The following is a 23,665-nucleotide window of genomic DNA, read 5'->3' on the forward strand; positions in this document are numbered from 1 at the left end:
TAAATTATATCAGTAATAGTCATATATATTTTTTATTTCAAATATTTTAGGGTTAAAGTTTCAATCTATGACAGTATGACATGTTGTGAATTCCTTCTAAGAAATAAATAATTACTAGATGTATATTCTTTAATAGACATCAGCCACTGCTTTAATACTAATTATTTATTTTGCTTTGGAAGGTGGCGGGGTTCCTGATCTAACAGTACCATGAAAAAGTCATTATCAGTATATTAATTTATTAAATAATTATTTTTAAATTAGATATCTGTGGAGTGGACAACAGGACTTTTCGCAGTTCAAGATGTACCATTTAATTTTTAAATACTCACTTTCAAAAACAATCTTATTGTTCATTCTTCCTTTTTCATATTATATAAAGTGAGTGGGATTAAATGTATTTAAATAATAGTGTGTACATTAAGCTTCTGAAAATTATATATATACGATGTTTTAATTTCAAACTATCATTGAAAATCAAATTGACCAAATTTGCAAGAATTTTATCTGTTAACTAGTGTTATAGATATAATTATTAAATATAATAAACCAGAAATCAGTAAAGTCTCAATATTTTATCTATAACGAAAAGATTCTTCTTCCTAACTATTTTTGTAACGAATTTTACTTTCATTAACATAATTCATTTTATTATTTTACTCTTAAATTTTTTAATTCAGTTAATACTTATAATAAAATTTAATTAATATAATACAATTCTAAAATTGATTTATTTTATTTTTTTATAATTTAATAACGTTTTTATTCAAATAATCATGCAAAGATATTCTCTAGAAAAAATACTTGTAGTTGCACTTATCTCCATAAAAAAAGTCATACACGATACGTGACTCAGTGCAAAAAGTCAAAGATACACATGGGCCCTGTGAATGAATATTAACATTGGAATAAGGTCAAAGTTATCATGCACAAAAATAAAAAGCCCTTGTATGGTGAATATGGTTGTTTTCAATCTGCTGTTGAAGGCGGTGCGCTCTGTTTCGTAGTTGCAGGTATGTCCATTCTTGGATTCTGGACCCACATTTTTTCTTTCTCTTTCTGTAAGTATCTCTTTTCTTCTCAGGAATCAAATCTGAAGACTATTAAAACCAATAAGTGAATCCGATTCTTCTTCTTCCTTCACCAACCATTCAGGTTGGACAGGTGATTTTTCAGTGCTTCTCTTGTATTTACTTCCTCTGTTTTTAGGTAATAATCTATTTGCTTTCAAATATTCTATCCAATTATGCGCGGAACATGCAAGTAAAAATGACTGCTAATGCTGTGCCTTCTTTTTAACTGGTTTCTGTTCAATTCAGCCACGCCGAAACGTAAGTTTATTATATATTGTTAATTAAAAGGTTTGGGGTCATAAGACTCTTGACAAAATCTTGAGAACAGAGCGAGGCATATTGCAATTCGTTTGTTTGAGTTGCTGGCAGAATGACTTCTTTTTGACTGTGTGGGAGAGGTACCGAATTTGAAAAAAAAAAGTTGTTACCCTGATTTGGAGTGTGCTAACCGTTATTGCGCTTGTTATTTGATTTTATTGTTTTTTTTACGGAATATCTTGTATTGCGAGATTTACGTGGTAGCTTCTTGGAGGTTAGGCTGGATCGTTTTTTTTTTGCTGTGTTTTAACATCCTTTCTTAATATTGGCATATCTTGTTCTCAGATTGTTTTTTTTTTAATATTTTAATGTCTGTGGAAAAGAGTTACATAAGATAGGATTAAGATCCCTGTTTCTTCAAATTTAGGTGGATCCGGCTTAGCTGTGGATTTTGGACTGAATGGCTTCCAATTCTACATCTGGAAATGCTTGCCCGGCGCCTATGAAAGCCACATCAAATGGCGTGTTTCAGGGAGACGACCCTCTTGATTTTGCGCTTCCCCTAGCTATTTTGCAGATATGCCTTGTTCTTGTGGTCTCAAGGGGACTGGCATATCTTCTAAAACCCTTAAGGCAACCCAGAGTTATTGCAGAGATTATTGTAAGTTCATTTATTTTCTTTAGTGTTAATTGATCTAATTATCTTAGCTTATATTTTGTAGTTCGTACTACAATTAATAGCTAACGGGGATTGATGCATGTGGTCGATCATTGTTCTCTGATTTGGTTCAACTCATATTTATTCTGTTGTTGGATGGTGTATTTAAATTTTACTGTCAATCCTTGCTACGGTTGTCTTTCCTGACTTTATAAGTGGTGAACCTTCCCCCTAATTTTAACTTTTTTTCAATAAGAAAATTAAATATTGCTTATTAGTAAGATGTGGTTCTCTCGTTTTTTTTTCTTCATTTTAGTGGTTACAAGGAGTTCCTAGCGACTGGGCTTAAGAGTGAGCAATATGACTCGTAGGGATTGAACCTGGCATCAGTTACTTCTTAACCAAGTTGGATTGCTACTAGGTTATGAGGCAATTGTCATGTGACCAGAGCTTTTCATGTTCCATATTTATAAAATTTCATAGTCTATAGAGTTCACTGTTGCGCTACTCTAAATGAGTCTCACATTTAACGTGAAATCTATCTTTTAGAATGCAATATGATTTTAAACAATGTATAAGTTAGGATAGATGTTACAGGTGCGAAAATGTGTACAATGGTTTTAATGTGTATGACTGCTATTGACAGGGAGGGATACTTCTTGGTCCATCAGCTCTTGGACGGAATAAAAGCTATATGCAGGCAGTTTTCCCACCCAGGAGTATTACAGTATTAGACACTCTAGCAAACATTGGCCTTATATTCTTTCTATTCTTAGCAGGCCTGGAGTTAGATCTTAAATCTCTTCGTCAATCTGGAAACCGAGTCCTTGCTATTGCTATGGCTGGAATAAGCCTACCCTTTGTAATAGGAATTGGTTCATCATTTGTTCTAAAACAATCAATTGCCAAAGGTTCAGATAGTGCCGCATTTCTTGTATTCATGGGTGTTGCTCTGTCCATTACTGCATTTCCTGTATTGGCCCGTATTTTGGCTGAGTTAAAACTTCTAACCACAAACGTTGGCAGAACAGCTATGTCAGCCGCAGCAATTAATGATATAGCTGCCTGGATTCTGCTTGCTCTGGCTGTTGCATTGTCAGGCCATGAGCGATCTCCACTTGTGTCATTGTGGGTCTTCTTAGCGGGGTGTGGTTTTGTCATTTGTGCAATAATCATTGTCCCTCCAATTTTCAAATGGGTGAGCCAACGATGCCATGAAGGTGAACCAGTTGAAGAGGTATACATATGTGCTACATTAGCTGCTGTTCTGGCTGCTGGGCTTGTCACAGATGCTATTGGAATCCATGCCATGTTTGGTGCCTTTGTTGTTGGAGTTTTGCTCCCAAATGATGGACCGTTTGCCAGTGCTCTTGTGGAGAAAGTAGAGGATCTTGTGTCTGGTCTATTTCTCCCTCTCTATTTTGTGTCAAGTGGATTGAAGACTAATGTAGCCACCATAAAGGGGCTGCAATCATGGGGTCTTCTGGCTTTTGTTATATTTACAGCTTCTTTTGGAAAGATTCTTGGGACTTTTGTTGTTTCCCTTCTCTGTAAACTACCTTTTAACGAGGCTCTGGTGCTGGGGTTCTTAATGAATTGCAAAGGCCTAGTTGAATTAATAGTCCTGAACATTGGCAAAGATAGAAAGGTAGTTTCAATTTTCTTGCTCTTAGTGTTCCATATAATCAGTTTAATAAGGTGCACTTTCCTATCTATTACCGTGAAATATTAAAAATATGCATTTCCAGGTTTTGAATGATCAGACCTTCGCCATCATGGTTCTTATGGCTGTTTTCACTACCTTCATCACCACTCCTCTTGTGATGGCCGTGTATAAGCCTGCAAGGAAGGGAGGAATAGCTGACTACAAATATAGAACAATTGGGAGGAAAAATGCAAATAGACAACTGAGGATTCTCGCCTGCTTCCATGGTGCAAGAAATATTCCATCAATGATAAATTTGATTGAGGCTTCAAGAGGAATCCAGAAGCGTGATGATCTTTGTGTGTATGCAATGCACCTTAAAGAATTCTCTGAGAGGTCCTCATCTATATTAATGGTACATAAGGCAAGAAGAAATGGGTTGCCATTCTGGAACAAAGGTTCTCATTCACCTTCTAACCATGTTATTGTAGCGTTTGAGGCTTACAGGCAACTAAGTCAAGTGTCCATCCGGCCAATGACCGCCATCTCATCTATGGCTAACATACATGAAGACATTTGTGCAACTGCTGAGAGGAAGGAAGCCGCAGTCATCATTCTTCCATTTCATAAGCATCAAAGTTTGGATGGTTCACTACATAACACTAGAAATGATTTTCGATGGGTTAACAAAAGAGTACTTGAGCATGCACCATGCTCAGTTGGAATTTTTGTTGATCGGGGGCTCGGTGGTACCTCCCATGTCTCTGCAAGTAATGTTTCTTACCGTGTTACAGTGCTTTTCTTTGGTGGTGGTGATGATCGTGAAGCCCTTGCTTACGGAGGTCGTATGGCTGAGCATCCTGGCATCAGATTGTTGGTTATTCGCTTTGTAGTTGAACCACCTAATGAAGCAGAGATTTTAAGAGTTGATGTGGGTGACTCCTCCTCCAGCACCAAATTAGTCTCACAGGATGAGCAATTCCTCGATGAATTTAAAGTGAAAACAGCCAATGATGACTCCATCAACTATGAAGAGAGAATAGTTAAAAATGCAGCAGAAACAGTTGCTATTATCCGTGAGGTTAATAGCTCGAGTCTGTTTCTTGTGGGTTCAAGGCCAGTCAGTGAAGTTGCCTGTGCTCTGAAAAGCAGTGAATGCCCTGAACTAGGACCTGTGGGTGGTTTGTTGGTATCACAAGATTACCCCACAACAGCATCCGTTTTGGTAATACAACAGTATAACAACGATGGGGCGCCAATAAATTTGACGCCGGAAATGGAGGAACAATTACCCTATCAGGATTCAGGTTCTGCTGCATAACGCTTCTCTTACTGTTTTGGCTCACACGTTTGACCTTTTCTGAACTTCATGCAACTTTGCCTTACAGTATATACTTTATAGTTCAAAAATTGACCACGAAACAAATAAAAAACTGTTTGGAATTTAATTTCATTAGGACTGAAATTGATTTAGAATCAATAATTTTACGGTTGGACAGAGTTGTGTAGAGACTTGTGGTGGAAAATTAAGATTATAGCTTCAGTCCAATTCTCTGTCTAGTTTGGTAATAAAATCTACTAGTTGCCCTGTTTAGTTTTTACTTTTCCAGACTTTTACTTTACTCTGCTATTTTTAATCACTTCTGGAATATTTTTCAACTTCCCAAATCATTACAGAACGCATACAACAAATCTAACAGTAGAATATATATATATATATATATATATATATATATATATATATATATATATATATATATATATATATATATATATATATATATATATATCCCATGCATTTATTAATTTAAATAGAAAACTCTTTAACTCAAAATTAATGTAAAATTTAACACTGACCTAAGATGTATTATATCTTTAAGATGTTGACATGAAATTATACATAAGTTACATATCGATTTAAAATAGTTATCATTCATTTAGTTTCATAATAAAAATAAATACATAAAGAACAACACACTGATTCAATTACAGTTATCTATATGTATGGTTTAATTTCGTTAACATTTAATTTTCATGATTATTTATTTTTCAAATAAAAGATTGCGTGAAAACTCGAAAATATTTTTCAAGTTACTTAAGATTATACAATAAAAAATGTATTTCCAAATCCAAAATACATACTTTTACTTTAAGATTGATCAACGTTGAAGTATATTTAGTATTTAATTTTTAGATTATTAATCTAAAAAATAAATTTATAAATTTATATTGTATAACTTGAAACTCTTTTGGTGAAGTGTTTCCTTTTTATTGTGCAATTTAAAACTCAATTATCATAAATATGAATTTATAATTATGTAATCTAGGATGTTATAACTAGTTTTCAATAGTGTAGATAAATGCGTTGCAAATTACTCAATTTAAAAAATATATAAATTGTATAATTTAAACATAATTAAAAATAATAAGTGTTGCTCACACCATCATTTGAAGAGATTGTATATAAATGAGTTATGGAATCTAGAATATTATAATTAATTTTCAATAAGTGCGTTAGATGTAAAATTACTGTTACAAATTACTTAATTTAAAAACATCTAAATTGCATAATTTAAATATAATTAAAAAGAATAAATGTTGCTCACACCCTTGTTTGAATCATTTGAAAATAAAAAAACAAAAAACTTGCTTAGTAATTAACTTAAACTTCTATAAAAAAAATTTACCCTTAAATATATATATTTTTTTGAAATCCAACATTCAAAGCAAAAATAGAAAAGTAAAGATCCGGATAACATCAAAGGAAGTTTTTAATTGGAATGACAAATGAATCTGACTCATGAGTAGTGACTTTATATGTTTCAATTTTGTTAAGGAATCTTCTTATTCATTGGTTAAGAGTATTAGCATCTAGTATATGTTTCTTTAAGACGGATTTGAGGGAATTTGAGAGAATTTGAAGATAAATTTTTATGTCGTTTATTTGAGTGAATTTGGAGGTAAATGAGAGTGAATTTGGAAATAAATTTTTTTAATTTGTCACGTCAATACAATTCTATACTAATTTTCACAAATTTTATTTTCAAATTCACTCTCATTTACCTCTAAATTCACTCAAATAAACGACAAAAGAATTTATCTTTAAATCCTCTAAAATCTCCTCAAATCCACTCAAAAGAACAAAGCCTAAATTAGATATGTGGACACATAAGGACTATACACGTACCCGTTTCGTCATGTTCTTGACTCATTATTATCTCTATTTTAAAGTCCTAAAATACCTTTAATTTATCATTTAGTATTAGAATTTTATAATCACTTTTCTTTACTTTTTAGTATGTAACTAATTTTGAAGACACATTTGACTAATTTGACTATTTTATATTATTATTTAATATTTATTCAATCCTTATTTAATTGTAATTTATTTATTGATATCTGATGTTGGAGAGAAAAATATTACTTTTAGATTAGAGATAAGTATGAGATGATTTAACTCATACGTGCTCGCTCCGTTGCCCTCCTTAGTTTTGGAGGTTGAATTTGTAGTATAACAGAGGGCAAAGTTGTCATTTTGAAAAAGGGGGGTGCAGTAGAAAAATACGTGGGCGCATCCAAAACTGTATAAATAAGAATCAATTTGGGTTCCGATTGAGCCCAGAAATCGGTGAGAGCACTGACGGTTACTTTAGAAGAGAGAGAATCAAGTTGGAAAAGATCATAAGCAGAGCAGTTGGTTGGTGAATGGTGGCGCGAGGCTTATCATCAACGAAGCCAGAAGCTGAGCGAACCGCCACAGAAAATAGAAATGCACTCTCTCTCTCCGACACACACCTTCCTACGCTCGCATTCACTCTCTTCCTTCACATCATCTTCTTTTCTTCTCCTTCTTCCTCCTTCCACTCTTCGCAGCTCTAAGAGGCTGCAATTCTCACCCTTCGTCACCTCTTCTCCAATTCCCCCAAATGAAACCAAATTCCGAACGCAGGGATTCTCTCATTCTTGCAAGAATTCCAACGATTCACCCGAATCACTTGCTCGAATCTCCAATTGGAAATTTCCCTTAGCTCCAATTGCTCATTCTAATTTATCCGTCAGGCTTCTCAAGTTTATGATGCTCTTCGGCTTCCTCACACTTAAACACTCATATCCCGCTCATGCTGCCTCTGACTTTTCCAGTGCTTTCAGTTTATCTCCTGCATTTGGGGATTTTGATGACATAAGCACAGGTTTTGCTTCAGTTAGGAAAATCTCCCTGCCACTTTTCTAATTCCAATGTTTTACAAAAAAAGAGCATAATTTCAAGTACCGCAATTCGTTGCAGTTGACTGTGGAAAATGCAGTTTTTTGTTACTCTTATTCAACATTTATTGTTACTTTCTTGTTTGCTACCAGTTACAGATTTACATTGTACTCTTTCTGTTATTTTTTTTTCCACCATTTTAAGTAAAATGATTACGTTCACTTGGATTATGTTGCTCAAAGACTAATATACTTTTTATTCTTTTATGCCTTGTCACAGGCGTTTCTGCTGATATTTTTCTCTGAACTGGGAGATAAGACCTTTTTCATTGCAGTAAGTGCACAGAAATCGTCAACGATACGACCCGACCCCGGGGATTTGGGAATTTGATGTTGTAATTTGTATGCAGGCCCTGCTTGCAGCTAGGAATACAGCTGGTGTTGTTTTTATTGGGACGTTTAGCGCACTTGCGTATGTTTTATCGTTTCATGGTGATTTAGATTTTCTTGTTTATTTTTGTCTTGATTGATTGCGTTTTTTGGACAGTTTAATTTTTGTACATATCAATATTTTTTTATCAACTAATAAAATATCAACATGACTTGTTAATTAATTTTTATAGAAGTCAATCGGTTAATTTGTGATTAGATTTTACACTGCCGACACTTTCTAATTAAACTGTTTTATAATTAGTCGCCATGCATGCACGTCCACGTAAACACTGGTGAAAATATTTTCACATCATAGAACAATCAAAATCCTGCAGGGAGTTGGCTTGTGAACAATATTAGAAGACTTTAATGGATTTCTTCATATACCTTCTGGAATGGGAAGGCGAAGTGGTGTATTTGTACAGAATTCTTCAAGCTTATGTTTCTGTCTAGAAGTCAAATAATCGCATAAAAAAGTACAGAGTGACACTTTTATAAAGGCCAAATATTCTAGATGATGCATGTGTCTTCAAATTATTGATGTTTAGTATTTATTTGCTATTGACAGGGCAATGACTCTGATCTCTGTTGTCCTTGGGAGAACTTTTCATTATGTTGATGAAATCTTGCCATTCAGGTTATTTTCTTTATTTCGTAGAAATATTTATGAACTGTAACTATAAAATAAGTTATGTGACTTGGTCATACTGGAATAGTGAAAATAGCCCTACTCATTCTTCTCATTCTACAAATAATAAATTATAGTTCCATGCGAAGTTTCATGTTGTTGATGATGAACATTGTACATGTTACGGTCTGAAAATAATTCACATTGTTGTTTTTCATCTTGTAAGAACCTTTTGCAAAAAAATTATTACTTTGTCATGCATACATGTCTTTAGTTTGTTGAAAGTTCCTTGGTTTATATAAATATCTATACTTGTCTTCTGTGCCTTCCTTTGGGCTTGTGTCTTAAACCATGTAACGTTAAGGCATAATTTGACTATGAACGACTTTTCAAAAACTTCACCTCATGGGTTGCTTTGTGCAGGTTTGGAGAAACAGATTTACCTATTGATGATATTGCTGCTGTTTGCCTATTGGTAAATATCACCTTCCTGTTTAGTTATGCGCTGACAGAGTGATTTTAGATTAACCCTCTCTTAAGTAATACTGAATTGACTTCAGGTGTACTTTGGGGTCTCTACCCTGCTGGATGCCTCATCTAGTGATGGCCAAAAATCAGATGAAGAGCAGAAGGAGGTAATATTTGATATCTATTTGTCATCTATTGCAGCACAATGGGTTGGATGCATGAATTCTCGCAGTTTTTACTCTTCAGTTTGAACTTTTTCACAATGGTTGGGGTTCACAATATTTTATTATTTTACTGGGTTCAAGCAATTTAATGTTTGCATTTGTTAACCAGGCAGAACTAGCAGTTTCTGAATTTTCTGGAAATGGTGCTGGAATACTATCTGCTGCTAGCACAGCTGCCAGTACTTTTCTCTTAGTTTTTGTCGCCGAATGGGGTGATAAGTCATTTTTTTCCACAATTGGTGAGTTCTAACGTTAGCATTATTGGTTTGAAAGTATATATGGAACACTTATACCTAGAACTATCGTTTTTGTCATTATTAATATCAAAATTTTATGATTTTACCATTCCTTTTGGTTTGAAAGTATAGGAGACAAAAATCTTGATCTGAAATCCCTATTAAACAAACTGATGTACAAATAAATAAATATTGATATTGACAACTCTTGAAGCTAACTTATATGCTTTGTCCGCAAAAAGTTGGATGTCAATTATTTTGGATCAGCCCAATTTCAGTTAATATAATTTTCTTGTTGAATTTTCATTTGTTTGAAATACCCATACATGTTGTCTTGCATCTCGTCATGCACTGAACTCAACTTCAGAGAACCTGAATTGTTTTTGTCCCTACTTTTCAGCCCTTGCAGCAGCTTCTTCTCCCCTTGGAGTCATAGCTGGAGCACTGGCGGGTCATGGTGTTGCAACTTTGGTAACCCCTTCTTCAGTTATAAATTGAAGCAACTGCTAAATATGGGGATTTCCTTTTTTAGTTCACTGTAAATGTGCATTGTTTAACATAAACATAAAATATTTAATTTAAGCTTCTGCAATGGTACGTGAAAACTGGATTCGCCCAAATCTCCAACTGAAGTGCAACAAAGAAAAGGAATGTATTAACAGTGAGGAAATACAAGGATAATTTAAACAGACACTTTGAGAAGGTGAAACAGGGCTGAATCTGGAAACAATTTGACTAACACACAATAGCCAATATAACAGTAGTTCCTCTGTATTATTATAATAGTGATGAAGAACAATCACTCTTTCCTCCAATAAGTTTGTACAGTAAAAACAACAATGCAAAATACAATTAAAAGAAATTGCTATAAATGACGTCCAACTCCAGTAGCTGTACCAATATGCCACATCTGAATGTGATTAATAAGAGAAAGTAAGAATGGAATTCCAGAGAGCAGAAGCAGAGCAGAGAAAATCTATCAGCAAGAAAGTTCATACCCACATGCATGCCTTCGTCATTCCACAAAGTCTCGTAAATAAGTGTTTCTCTTTCCAATTCTTTTTGTTTTCCTCTATCCCGTGAGAAAAGGATCTGCTGCCATCCACTCTTCTATTGCAACAAACCCTGATTCCACGTTTCTATTTTCCACCTCATCCTCCTTGTGTTACAGAAGGCTCTTTTTGGCAATTTCTTTGAGAGCATCTTTCTCCATCGTTTAAAAACAGATAAGACACAAATAAACTATATTTCTTCCTTCATAATCTATATTTAATACTCACAACAAGCTCAAAATTAATAAATAATAACAGTTCGTAAAAATAGCACCAGAAATAAGGCTATGCTATCTGGAGAAGAACTTGAATATTTTGGAAGGGTCTAATTCATGTAATTTATATTGCTTCAGACTGTCTTTTCCTTTTTTTTACATCTTTGTAAATAACTTTAGGCTCTTACAGCCTCAATTTTTCCTTCTATACGCAGCTAGCTGTACTCGGGGGCTCTTTACTTGGGACGTATTTATCAGAGAAGGTAACTTCTTGTTTATAGCTCGCATTCCTGATATTCTGCATTTAGTTGGTTCTAAACTCGGTTCTCCCCGTTAAGCAAGAGAATCAGATTTTATAAATGTGGAATTCTCTACACATGCTATCATCTGAAGTAGATAATTAATCACATGAGTCATGATCTTTCAAATGCTTTACTTATTAAGTTATTGCTAGTTATAGAATCTGGTTCATGGAGATCTTCTGTTGCTAATTTTCTGCCCTGGAATTCCCCTACTCCATCATAAAAATATATGAGCGCTCTGAATCGTAGCAACATGTTAGATGATCCTCGAACCTTACTGGGAACGAACATGTTCATTCACCTAGATAACATAGCAAACTGTAGTCTCCCCCTCCCCGTTGGTAATAAAGATCAACGAGCATCTTGTTTAAGTCTAAGAAAAATGCTGTTGTTTTCTAACACGCACTTCGATAATGCACCTCAAATGAAGCCGTGACCTAAAGTTGTGTTTCTGTTTCGGAATATTTCCATTAGAAAATACTACAACACAATTTCCAGTAAGCATTTTTAAACATGCTATCTATTATTAGCATAAATACTACTGAAAATCACATATTTTGGTAAGTGAATCGTATTCCTGATTGTATCTTCTGTTTATATAGTTCTCAATAAATTTTAGTCAATATAATGAGTGCCACAAAAAGTGTGGGCTTCTCATATCTTTATGCTGCTGTAAACTAAAAACAATGTTTCAATCATTTTGAAGGTTATTTCCTACATCGGAGGTGTTCTATTTCTCGTCTTTGCTGCAGTAACCTTATTTGAAATTGTGCAATAGGAGTTAAAAGAAATGCTATATAATCTCAGTGCAAAGTGATCAGTAACGTAAAGAAAGACCTCTAGGATTATGATTCTAGACTCCATTTATTAAGTTTTATTGATCGTGGCTCGAGAAGGGAAAAATGTGTAATTTTTGTTTTTTCTGAGAAGAAATGTACAATACTAAAACCTGTTTGTAGGAATAGCTTATTGCCTTTCAATGTGATGCTATGCCATGCTAGTCATTAAGAATTTTTAATTTTATTTTAAACAAAAAAATTAATTACATAAATTATGTGAGGTATTATTATTTAATTATTGATAATTGATCAGTTTACTATATCAGTGTTTGTTGATGCACAAAAATAAATTGAAATTTAATCAAAGAAAGATTTGTTATTATTTGTAATCAAATCTGAAGCTGTGTACTTTGCAAAGATACTTCATTGCGACACTTCATTAAAGATCACAGATCTGAGTTAATATTTATATTAATAGAAATGATGAAATATATATTTTTAACATTTAGTTTTAAAATATTCAAACTGATTCTCATTACACTGATTATATAGTGAAGTTAACTGTCAAATATGATGCTTAAACACTTTAATAGAAAAAACTCAATGAACGGATTGATGCCTATAATAAATTATAATTTCGTTAAATTAGTTACTAGGGTGGCAACACTTGCCATAATTTAAGAGTTGAAATTGTTAGTTTAATTACTAATTTCCTGATATAATTTTCTAGTTTTAAATTAAAGAAATTATTTAATGAGTTTGGAAGAATTTGATAACTTTGCTTGAATTTGAATGACCTTTACTATAAATTAAAACAAAAATCGAGACTTTTTTATCAATATATTTTACCACTTTCTGACACGGGAAAAAATCGGATCCAAATCACTTAATCAATTTATTTGTTTCCATCAACAGAAAAATTACATATGAATTAAAAAATTATTTATTTATTCTCTTTAAGCGTCATTGTTTATAGTAACTAAAATACGTTTTTAAAAGTAAATAAGACAAACTACTTGTGTTTGGAAAAACTATACCAATTTCTTTTAAATTAAGGGACATGGTTGAAATTTTTTAAGACTAGAAAAATAAAAGATTTTAAGTCATTCCTAATATAAATATTATGAAATTTTATTTTACTTTATATAAATCCTATTGTCTTATACTATTCTTAGTTTTCTTATATTATATTAACATATAAAAATTTTATCTTTTAATAATATATATATATTATTTTTAAAATTTTCTTATATTATTAACACTTCATATTTCTATTTTATTTTTTATTGTATTTTACAATTAAAAAATTAAAATAATTATTATTAATTTTATTTTCTTAAAACATACGTAAATCTTCTTCTCGTTAGCTCTAATCTAAAATTGTTATCAAATTAACAACTCCATATTTTTGTTTACATCTTAACTTTTCAAAATTTAAAATATAATGTTTTATTTCTATAATTTAATCATCATTTAAAATTTAGAGTTTATCATTGTAAAATTATGAAAATTATATTTTGACATATATAAAATTTTTACATTAATTTAATATTATCATTTTTTATTTTTTATTCTCTTTCTTTTTTTTTTTGAAAAATTATATTTTTTTTATAACTATGTTATATGTTAAATGAAAGTAAAAGTTTTTCATTTAAAATTATATCTTAACCCACCCATTCTGCTTGATCGTAATGCATGATTTTGTGGATCATCAATGTCTTGTTTCTCCCTCCTCCTTCCAGGTTTTTTTATTAGAAAATCATAATCCCAATCTTTCGAAGGTCAAAACCCTAGAATGGTTCCCCAAGCTCTGCGGGAACAACATAACTATATCAAATCAACTCCAGGAATTACTATTAACTATCGCCAGGTATTAAATTGAATTTTACTTCCTATTTAATTTCTCTATGATCATGCTCATCTGCTACACTAATACACTATGCTGTGATGCTTTTCAAGCCAATCATTTATGTGCCTTTTCCATCTCAATTTTATTTAACTGATTTGATTTGCTGGAAGTGTGTAAACGAACTTGGAGCCGTTAACTGTGATTTATTGTTTTATCTGCCTCGGCTCTGTGCAAAGCATGCTAATTCAAATTCTCTGTTTCCGTTTTATCTGTTATTTTTCTGTTTATTTTGTTTGCTTTATTTTGTTTAGTTGTTTCATATTTTGTTTAGTTGATTGATGGTGTCCATCTTATATGTGAAGTTGTGATACCATTGAAGCCAGAGTCATTTGTCCTGGCTCGTTTTCTCGGTTTGGTTGGCTGTCATCTGTTTCAACAACCTGATTTAATTTGGTGGTCCAGAAGCACCCAAAAGGGGAAGAATTTTAGCCAATATATTTTTCCAGTGCATTAGTCAAGTAAGTTTGTTAATATGGACTCAGTAATGATTATGTCATGGTAGATGTGGTCAAGACCCTGTGAAATATTTTCTTGTAATTCGGGGTCAAATTTTAGAGTTGCTACTTTGGGGAAAATTTTAGAAAATTGCCACCGTAGCATTAACCGATCAACCCCTTCCATTTATCCCTATGAAGCCCGGACAAGCGTGTCCGGACACCCGTACGATACATGAATTGGTACAGTATTCAATCTGAAAGACATTTTTTTGTCTTTGACATAATTTTGGCAGGGCTCCAACACAATGATAATAAACACAAATCAAATGATTTTCTAGTTTCTAAAAGAGCAATAAACTTATAAGTTTCTATAGTGATTATAAAAATAAGGAACAAATCTTTGATCACTACTTTTCGCTTTTTGGATATTAGAAAGATATAGATTCATTTTTGTGTTAGTTGAAAGTTTGAAACTAATATGTATATAGTGTTCCGTGTCCTGTACTTTTTCAATTTAACCATATCTCTGTCTGTGTCCGTGTCATCTGAGCTTCATAGTTTACTCCTAAAGAAGTTTTCTGAAGCTTTCCCCTTGTGGCAGATTCCGATAGACGGACTCTCTCTTCTATAGTTAAGAGAGGTGCAAAGTGAGAATGAAAGTGTACATCTTCTATTGAATTGGCTTGCTAGGGGGACACTGTCAAAATTAAAAGATGTGCTGGTCATGTTTTTGCTCGTTAGGGGGCGAAATTACATTTCATGTTTTCAAAGAATAATTAATTATGATGTTATCCCTGAGAAGTTAATTTCTGTTTCTCTAAAATTGCTATGTGCAACTCTATTACTCAAAATTAGCGTGGGAAACATGCACAAAGAATTAATTCATGTTTTCATCAAGGTTTTCTTATTTTCTTTTATTGAGACTTGGATAGCTTTTTCAATAAATTTTGTTATTTAACTGCTGAGTGTTATTTATTGATAAAAAACATTAATTTTAAATTTTTTAATGTACTTGAAATAAACACCAAAAAGTTACTCTTTATTTTATTCTTTTTTTTTTAAAAAAAAAAAAAAGTGATGCTCAAATACGTCAAAGTGTTACTGCAATAATTTTTGTTCTGGAAGAAGTTCCAGTGCTAACCACGTGGTATGTCATGAACAAGATGATTGACCTCCAACCAGGGTATTGGAAGTATTCATATCTTTCTGAATTAAGGTGACCTACAATAACTGATAATCTCAGCATCACTTTAATCTTCTATTCTATTAGATGGATCGATGTGATACTTCAGGATTTGTAAGTGGGGGGATGCATTTTACTCTTGTAGATGTCCAATAGTACGACCCATAGGTGCATCTAACCTGACTTTTATAGATATCCAATTTTCTTAATGGGGAAATCAGGAAAACGTTCTATTGAAATTTATTGATAGGTATAGAACTATACTATCATTGTCTCATGGATGTGAGGTCCCAGAACTTGAGTTTCACTGCTAACCCTTCTGCAAATGCTTTCAAGAATTTGGGTAGCTCGATGCAAGTTGAAGTAACGGAAGCTGACTGTAGTACAAATGATATCTTACAATTTGATTCCCCTAGTTCTTCAATTTCAAAGGGAATGAAAAGAAAGTGGGGTTTAATTGATGGATATATTGGGCAAAGCACTTGCTCTTCTATGTTTCTTGGACTTGGACTTTCAACAAGTTCCTCTGACAGCAAGGAGAGTTCAGCTACTTCTTGCACTGCTATATCTTCAGTCAAAGAGATTGATGAGCAATCATCTATGCCTATGGATATTGAACTGGACTTTACCCTTAATCTTGACTGTGAGAAGGTAGAGAGCCCGAAAAAACTTGTTAGTTCAAATTTGAAGATAGTTGAGTTGCAGCCAAAAATTGATTTGGAGTTAAGCCTTTCCACACAGCCCTCCAAATCGGATATTACCAGTGTTTGTGTAAGTCCCTCTCAGTCTCCACCTCTTCAGTTGAACTTGGAGATCCCATTAGTACTCAGCACGACACCACCAAATGTAGATGAGGGATCAACTTCATGTAGATTGAAACTAGGGCTTGTTTCACTTGATCCAGGTGCTAGTGTAATGTTAAACCGGACCGAAAAGAAGGTCATGGATCCCTCACCTAACAAACTGAAAAAAATTTTAAGCTGTACTTCTAGACCAACACAGCTAAAACAACCACTACACTGCAACAGCAATTCTACGACATGTCAAGTTGAGGGATATGGAAAGGGATACCAAGGTGCTTCTGGACTTTGTATATCTCATGGTGGTGGCAGGAGGTTTAACAAAGCCAGCAGCAAAAAAGGAGCTGAAGGCTGGACGTTGCACTGCAAGTCTCGTGGAGGAGGCAGGCGATGTGAATATTTTGGCTGCACTAACAGCACAGTAGGACATACAAATTTCTGTATTGCTCATGGTGGTAGCCAGCGATGCAGTCATCCTGAGGGATGCATCCAAGCTGTCCGTGGGAAATCTGGATTGTGTATTTGGCATGGCCGTGGCAAGAGACATCAAACAGAAAAATGTACTAAGAATGCAGAAGGCTTAGCTGGTCTGAGCATCTCATATGGTGGAGGGCATCGATGTCAAGCTTCTGGTTGCACTAAAGGGGCACAGGGAAACACTATGTTCTGCAGAGCGCATGGTGTGGAAAAACGCTGTACAGCACCAGGGTGCACCAAAGATGCTAAGGGGACCACTCCACTTTGCAAAGGCCATGGTGGAGGAAAATGCTGTGCATACCAGGGTGGTGGAATTTGTACCAAAAGTGTGAATGGAGGTGCCAACTTTTGTGTGGCACATGGAGGTGGAATGAGGTGTGCTGTACCTGATTGCTTGAAAAGAGCTAGAGGACGAGTTGATCTTTGTGTACGTCATGAGGGAGGCAAGAGATGCAAGTTTGAAGGGTGTGGAAAGGGTGCACAAGGTGCCACCAACTTTTGTGAGACACGTGGAGGAAGGAAGAGATGTTCTTGGGGACATCCTGGGTCAGAATATATCAATCAACAGGCTGACCCTTCTTATTCCTTGGCAAGGGGGAAGACAGGTCCGTCCGCACTTCATAGTGGGCTAGTGCTGGATAAGAGAGTTCATGGAGGCGTATCCTCGGGATCAGTTATTCAGGATACTCGTGATAAACTGGGCGAACTGAAGCAGATTGTCATTAACCAAGATATGGATGTGGATATGATCAAAATGGGTAACCCACAGAAAGATGGTGTGATAACCTGTTCTGATGCTAAACTAAATGAAGTTGCCAGTACTCATCTTCCACCGGGGGAAGAAGATCATACACCAATGTTGGTAGCTGTTCCCGAAGGCAGGGTGCATGGTGGAAGTCTGATGGCAATGCTGAAGGGGAATTCTAGCCTTGGGAAAGGCCTATTGAGTGATCCCTCAGAGATAAATAAAAGCTTGCATGGTGTCCCAGAATAAAATTTGAGGCTAGTTATTGCTTTTGTTGCCTTCCACTCACTTCAGAAATTTATCTTCGTGTTTACTTCTAACCTCTAAGTTTGAATAGAGTCGTTGTCTGATATCTGTCTGTCGTGACAACGGAGAGAAACGAGTGGAAGGTATGGAAGGGTAGGACCTTATACTTTGATTCGGTAGTTGGTGCTTTTCTTTCTTTCCTCATTTCTCCTTTTGTACATGTTATCTATCAATTTGTGAGAACAGGTTGTTACGAGTAAAGTCTGTCAGTGTGACCTTGTATTATGTTTTTAAGAATGTCTCTTTAATGAATGAGATATAACATGCTATAGCACTTCTTGACAAGACAGTGTTTGCTCCTATTTGGTAATTTGAACTGTTTTCATACTTTTAATAAACGTGTTGATTATATTCTGTATTTTCCTGTAATTAGTTGTGCGTATTAAATTATTCTTTAGTCTTTGTTTTTAAGCGCGTTATTGAAGTTGTAATTTTGGAAAAGAATTAAAATCAATAATTTGACTTATTGGACCCGACAAATATAAAAAGCGATGGAGATTTTCTCGTAAAACCTTTTTATAAATACTCTACTTTGCTACTCTACTTCTCATTTGACTTAAATAACATTTTAGTTTCTGTGAAATAAGAGCCTTTTGTTATTCTTGAATATTTTTGTTGTTTTGGTTATTAATTTTTTTGGGCAAAATGTTCATACCATTAGTCTAGATTATTCATTAAGGCACTTGATCCTCTGCAGCGGTGATAACCATTTGATTTATCCAATGGTTATTAAAAATAAGAGCGTAAACATTCGATTAAATAAATAGTTATTAAAGTTTAATGCGTTGTTTTAACGTCTGCAAGGTTGTAGAGAATTTTTACTCTTCATTGGCTGATGATATGACTAATAGTGATGAAGTCAGGGTTTCATATTACTAATTACTGTACACCACTGAAGTCATTAAATATCATATCGATAAATGTCATTAAAATGTCAAATTAGTTCATAATGTTACGATTAAAACTGTGAAATCATCGTCATCGTAAAATTATTATTATTATTGCTATTATTATTGCTATTATTATTGCTATTATTATTATTATTATTATTATTATTATTATTATTATTATTATTATTATTATTATTATTATTATTAGAAACTAAAACAAAGTAGTATTTAGATGGATTAAAATAAAAATTTATAACGAACAAAAATTGCAAAGACTAAAGTAAAAAAGACGTGTTTACATAAAAAGATATTCAAGCACTACATCATATTTGATTGATAAATAAATGTATGAGTATTTAACCAATTCTATCTAATTTTTTTCTTTTATTCTACTGTTACACTGTCATAAACATTCAGGTTATATTCAGTTATTTGTGTTAAAACCTCAATTCAAAGGATATTAAAAAAATATTGTAAGAAATAAATTAAATATAATTTTAATTCCTTAATTTTTATTAACGATGAAATTAGTATTTACTTTAATTTTTTAACTTTAAAAATCTGTAAATCTAATTATTTTAATTAAACTTTGTTAAATTTATCTTACGTTCCAAAAGCATTTCGTAATAATATTTGAATGGTTAATTAAGAAATTCATAAAAAAACGTTAAATAAATTTAATAAAATTAAATTAAAAAAATTAAATTTATATATTCGTAAAGAGAATAAATTAGTCAAAAATTTTGAAAATAAATTAATTTTAATTTTTATTAAAAGTTAAGGAAAAATTAATGTATTTAACTTGTAAAAAAATATCATATTAATCACTTTAGATGAAATATGTAACGAGATTGTTATTTAAACAAAGAAAATAAAAATCAGTGAGCTTATATAGGTCATATAACAACAAAGAGAAAGCTTTGTCCAGGACGAAAGTGATTTCAAAATTTACAACAACTTTTTTTTTCTTTGAGCAGATTATTACAAGTCTATTCACTATACTAAAAAAGTTGTATACATTTAGTTTAGTTATAATATTAGGGTTATACTATTGTCCTCTGTGTATATATTTGTGATTTTCAAATAGACATGCTGTATATTGCATGATTGCAACGTACTTTTATTACCTTAATTTTGTTTAAAATAATAGAGTTCCTATATTGATTATTACTTAATCTTATTAACCTAACTTAACAATGCAGACTTGAATTTGGCCATCTTGGATAACTCATGAACAGCCTCTACCAAATGCTCAACTCTTGCCACAAACTCCATCAGAGAGGAAGCAAAGTTAGTGAATGACAACATTGCTGCACTTTCCAAGGCTCTCAACTTTACGTTATTCTCACTGTCTTCTTCAAAAGCATCTGCTTCTCTCGGTGGCCAAGAATATAGCCTTCGCAATTGCTTCCCTGTTATCTCATTGTAATATTCCACTTCTTCTTCCATCATCTCCCTCTGATATGGTAAATGGTAGAACATGTGTGAAATGTTTGCAGAGGTCTTTAAAGGGTTATCAAAAGTTGATGCCAGCATATAAGAATATTGGAAGCACATACAACTCTGCAATCTCTTGACACAGTTTTGAAGTCTTTTAATGTGGGAATCTTTCAGACTCCACTGCATGCGGCTAATGTCTCTTCCCAAAATTCTTACTACTTCTGCTGCTTCCTTTGATGCTTCTTCAACTTCTGATTCAAGCCCAACCCTCCATTTGTAGGGTACCTGACAACCACCACTTTCACTGCTTACAACTCTTATACTTCCTTTTTATCTTAAATGTCATTTTCAACAAAAGTTTAATATGTTTCCATTTAATCTTAATATTCTATCAAAGTCAATGTAAACACATTGAAGTTTTATTTTAATTTGTTATGAAAGTTATGATAAATACTCCTCCACATGTCTTTTATTGAAAAAGATATTTTACATGATATAAATTTTTTTATAGTAGTTTGAGAAAAAAAAACGAATTTAATTTTAAAAGTGAAAGCATTTCACTAAAAAAAAAAAGCTTTTCTACCTGCACGTTCCCACATTTCTTTATGCATCCTTACATTTCAAATATAACATTCTTTAACTTTAACTGATTTCGAAATCGGTTAAAATTTTATAAAAATCCACCGATTTCAAAATTCATTATAAAAAACATTTAATAAATTTTGAAATTCATTAAAAAAAATTTTAAAATTTTTACTGAATTTCGAATTTTGTTGAAGGTTTTGAAATCTTTCAACAAATTTTGAAATTTTATTGAAAGATTTTTCTTGGACAAACTTTGAAATAAAAATAAATAAAATTAATCCATTGGGAAAAAGACATGGGGTGTAGAATTTTTCTAAATACATAAAATAGTTTTGGAAATATAAAAAAATTGAAGATGCAAGAAAAAATGTGGGAAGTTACAAGGATAAACATTAAAAAAATTATTCTTTTAATAAATGCACTTTTTAACTTTGAATTAATATTGTTAGATTTTAATTAATATTAGTTTTTTTTCTTCTACCTTCTAATTCTTATTTTAAAAAAGATATTAAATTTAAAATACTATAAAAAAATTAAAATATATTAAAATCACATAATGAAAATCTTAAAACTAATAATTAAATTTTAAGATCATCAACAAGCATTTACGCACGTCAAAACCAACAAGAACAAACCTGAATTTTGGCGTGTGCAATGCTATGGAGTGCCATAACCTCGTAGGCACAGTGTCGCAGAACTGCTCCAACTTTCACATATTGTAACCATGGATATGAAACGTGCATGAATCTACCATGCGGTGGCTCCCATTTTGCCGATTGAGCCTTGCAGTCAAAGAAGATATATAGACCAAAAAATTATTTCAAACCGACACTGATGGAAACTGAAACTTGAAAAACTAGTGCAATCTCAATGAACACATACATACCAGAGTTTCAAACTTTGACCCTAAATCCAAGGTGCTTTGGCATCTCATATAAGCTGGTTCATCAGGAAATGTACCTATGCTTCCCATGGGGATTTTTGACTTCTCCGAGGCGTCTTCTAAATATTTCTTGGTACATTCTGATGTCGTCAAAAGAAAGAAAAATAAATATCATCATATTGTTAGTAACTGATCTTTCCATAGACGATAATCGAAAACATATACTACTAATAAGACATGAATACAATCTATACATAAAAAATTAACATTAGCTTCGATCCGGTTAGAAATAGCAATGATAAAACCAATTTAAAGTATATTATAAAAATCTCATTTTACGAATTTGTTTATCTCATTTTACGAATTTGTTTTATAGAATTGAGTTAGGTTTAAATTTTACTTTTTTAACATGTACTAGAGTCATGATTTGAAATCTATTTTAATTTTTTTTTTGTTTCTTGAATATATTTTTCAGTATTATCGAATCATTTATTAATGTCTAATTATACTTCAATATAAGGAAAATGTATTAAAAGTCTCACATCAACTAGTACTAAAGTAGTACTAAAGTCAATTTAGAGTATATAAATAGATTCAAATCTTATTTTACAAGTTTGTTTTATAGGTTAAATTAAGCGTAGATTTATATCTACTTGTTGATAAAACCTTAAATAAGTTTATAGATTTTCATCGTTAACTTTTATATGCAAATTAACTAAAATAATATATCTATTCCAATTGAAAGTTTCAAACAGAATTAATTAATTGGTTAATTTTCCAGTTTTGTTGGAGCTTACCCTCAAGAGAATCTGCTACTGAATGGAAGTTTTTGACCAACTCTTTATGCAGTTGGTCCCCAGCCCATATAGGGAAAATACAGACATTGACCAACACAGATATCGTTCCTCCAATGGCGATTGAGTACAGGCGATCGATCATAATCCTAACTGGGTTACCAATTCTATAATCAGAGACTACGATCAAGCAATAGGTCAACAGTGTCACCCTAAACCCGTACTCATACTGCACAAGTGGTGCCCACATTTTCATGTACGATGTTATCACCGCTGCATAATCAATCATATGATTAAAACACACCCTACATACACATTCCTCTTAATTATATGAAAATTTAGACAACATGTCATTGCAATTACCGATCATGAACATGCTAAGGCCAAGGATAATAGGCTCAGCGACATGACCACACGACAGTGCTGTCTCAGCAACCACAACAGCCAAGAATACAGCCACCAAGGTTCCTACTGCTCGATTAAATCCTCGATTAAATGTTGCTCCTTTCAATTCACAACCATGTACCCATCAAAATTCAGTATGAAAAGTATGCATTTAAACATTGATACAAGTCATACAATGAATCATTCTGTATAAATTTATAGCCACAACGATAAAGTACAACATACCAACAGTGTCCTCGAAGACAAGGATAGCAGTGAGAACAGCCCATATCATATTCGACCCGAAGACTTGATATGGGGCTTCAAATAATACGAACAAAGACACAAGAAGAACAGTTACCCCAACTTTTAGTGCAAATATTTCTCTGCCGGTGTCTTCCTTGCAAAATTTCCACACACTCAGAATCTGAAGCCAAATTCTTTTGGCATGCAGCTCAGGTTTAGTAGGTGTACTTGTTGGAATGTTGATCTCAACGCTCTCCATTTTTTGGTCCATTCGTCACAACCAGTGCAAGAAAATTGAGTGGTGGACACCCTATAACAGAAAAATAACAAGTGTTATTGAGATGTTTGAAACAGAAAAGTGTTGATAAAAATTACTAACCCTGTAAAAGAAGTAACAAGGATGAATGGTGATG

The 23,665-nt window shown here is 32.9% G+C and overlaps 4 protein-coding genes across 10 annotated transcripts; 3 read left to right on the forward strand and 1 right to left on the reverse strand.

Moving 5' to 3' along the window:
• Window positions 1-921: 921 nt before the first annotated feature.
• LOC108320374 (cation/H(+) antiporter 18) lies at window positions 922-5,183 on the forward strand. 3 transcript variants are annotated; one of them, XM_017551776.2, is made up of 5 exons: window positions 922-1,013; window positions 1,085-1,209; window positions 1,759-1,992; window positions 2,636-3,637; window positions 3,738-5,183. In XM_017551776.2, the coding sequence occupies exons 3-5, from the start codon at window positions 1,792-1,794 to the stop codon at window positions 4,953-4,955; spliced, it is 2,421 nt and encodes an 806-aa protein (XP_017407265.2). In that variant the 5' UTR covers window positions 922-1,013; window positions 1,085-1,209; window positions 1,759-1,791; the 3' UTR covers window positions 4,956-5,183. The 3 variants fall into 3 exon arrangements, with proteins under 3 accessions (XP_017407265.2, XP_017407264.2, XP_052725360.1); XM_017551775.2 differs by having other exon boundaries at window positions 923-1,013; window positions 1,085-1,164; XM_052869400.1 differs by having other exon boundaries at window positions 977-1,013; window positions 1,067-1,164.
• A 2,064-nt stretch (window positions 5,184-7,247) lies between these two features.
• Window positions 7,248-12,478, forward strand: LOC108320312 (protein PAM71, chloroplastic). The gene is made up of 10 exons (XM_017551702.2): window positions 7,248-7,835; window positions 8,118-8,171; window positions 8,248-8,309; window positions 8,838-8,906; window positions 9,321-9,372; window positions 9,458-9,532; window positions 9,699-9,828; window positions 10,226-10,296; window positions 11,308-11,355; window positions 12,101-12,478. Exons 1-10 carry the CDS (start codon window positions 7,404-7,406, stop codon window positions 12,170-12,172), a joined length of 1,065 nt encoding a protein of 354 aa, XP_017407191.1. The 5' UTR covers window positions 7,248-7,403; the 3' UTR covers window positions 12,173-12,478.
• A 1,376-nt stretch (window positions 12,479-13,854) lies between these two features.
• Window positions 13,855-18,315, forward strand: LOC108320369 (uncharacterized). 5 transcript variants are annotated; one of them, XM_017551769.2, is made up of 2 exons: window positions 13,855-14,043; window positions 16,039-18,315. In XM_017551769.2, exons 1-2 carry the CDS (start codon window positions 13,969-13,971, stop codon window positions 17,971-17,973), a joined length of 2,010 nt encoding a protein of 669 aa, XP_017407258.2. In that variant the 5' UTR covers window positions 13,855-13,968; the 3' UTR covers window positions 17,974-18,315. The 5 variants fall into 5 exon arrangements, with proteins under 5 accessions (XP_017407258.2, XP_052725361.1, XP_052725362.1 ...); XM_052869401.1 differs by having other exon boundaries at window positions 13,888-14,043; window positions 14,385-18,315; XM_052869402.1 differs by having other exon boundaries at window positions 13,903-14,540; window positions 15,121-18,315.
• A 1,583-nt stretch (window positions 18,316-19,898) lies between these two features.
• On the reverse strand, window positions 19,899-23,665 carry LOC108320323 (aluminum-activated malate transporter 9). The gene is made up of 7 exons (XM_017551712.2): window positions 23,632-23,665; window positions 23,253-23,562; window positions 22,986-23,126; window positions 22,626-22,895; window positions 21,832-21,968; window positions 21,581-21,727; window positions 19,899-20,645 (listed from the first exon to the last, which is right to left on the reverse strand). Exons 2-7 carry the CDS (start codon window positions 23,521-23,523, stop codon window positions 20,106-20,108), a joined length of 1,506 nt encoding a protein of 501 aa, XP_017407201.2. The 5' UTR covers window positions 23,524-23,562; window positions 23,632-23,665; the 3' UTR covers window positions 19,899-20,105.

Source organism: Vigna angularis, chromosome 10 (assembly GCF_016808095.1).
Source record: "Vigna angularis cultivar LongXiaoDou No.4 chromosome 10, ASM1680809v1, whole genome shotgun sequence".
Taxonomy (NCBI): Eukaryota; Viridiplantae; Streptophyta; class Magnoliopsida; order Fabales; family Fabaceae; genus Vigna; species Vigna angularis.

Excerpts from the sequence above, each read along its gene's own strand:
- LOC108320369 (XM_017551769.2), top strand. The coding sequence starts at position 13,969 with ATGGTTCCCCAAGCTCTGCGGGAACAACATAACTATATCAAATCAACT. Across the intron at positions 14,044-16,038 it reads TTACTATTAACTATCGCCAG|AATTTGGGTAGCTCGATGCA; the intron begins GTATTAAATTGA and ends AATGCTTTCAAG.
- LOC108320374 (XM_017551776.2), top strand. The coding sequence starts at position 1,792 with ATGGCTTCCAATTCTACATCTGGAAATGCTTGCCCGGCGCCTATGAAA. Across the intron at positions 1,993-2,635 it reads GAGTTATTGCAGAGATTATT|GGAGGGATACTTCTTGGTCC; the intron begins GTAAGTTCATTT and ends TGCTATTGACAG. Across the intron at positions 3,638-3,737 it reads ACATTGGCAAAGATAGAAAG|GTTTTGAATGATCAGACCTT; the intron begins GTAGTTTCAATT and ends ATGCATTTCCAG.
- LOC108320323 (XM_017551712.2), bottom strand. The coding sequence starts at position 23,523 with ATGGACCAAAAAATGGAGAGCGTTGAGATCAACATTCCAACAAGTACA. Across the intron at positions 22,896-22,985 it reads CCTTAGCATGTTCATGATCG|CGGTGATAACATCGTACATG; the intron begins GTAATTGCAATG and ends TTGATTATGCAG. Across the intron at positions 20,646-21,580 it reads TTGCACACGCCAAAATTCAG|GTACCCTACAAATGGAGGGT; the intron begins GTTTGTTCTTGT and ends GGTGGTTGTCAG.
- LOC108320312 (XM_017551702.2), top strand. The coding sequence starts at position 7,404 with ATGCACTCTCTCTCTCCGACACACACCTTCCTACGCTCGCATTCACTC. Across the intron at positions 8,310-8,837 it reads GGGACGTTTAGCGCACTTGC|GGCAATGACTCTGATCTCTG; the intron begins GTATGTTTTATC and ends TGCTATTGACAG. Across the intron at positions 8,907-9,320 it reads GATGAAATCTTGCCATTCAG|GTTTGGAGAAACAGATTTAC; the intron begins GTTATTTTCTTT and ends TGCTTTGTGCAG.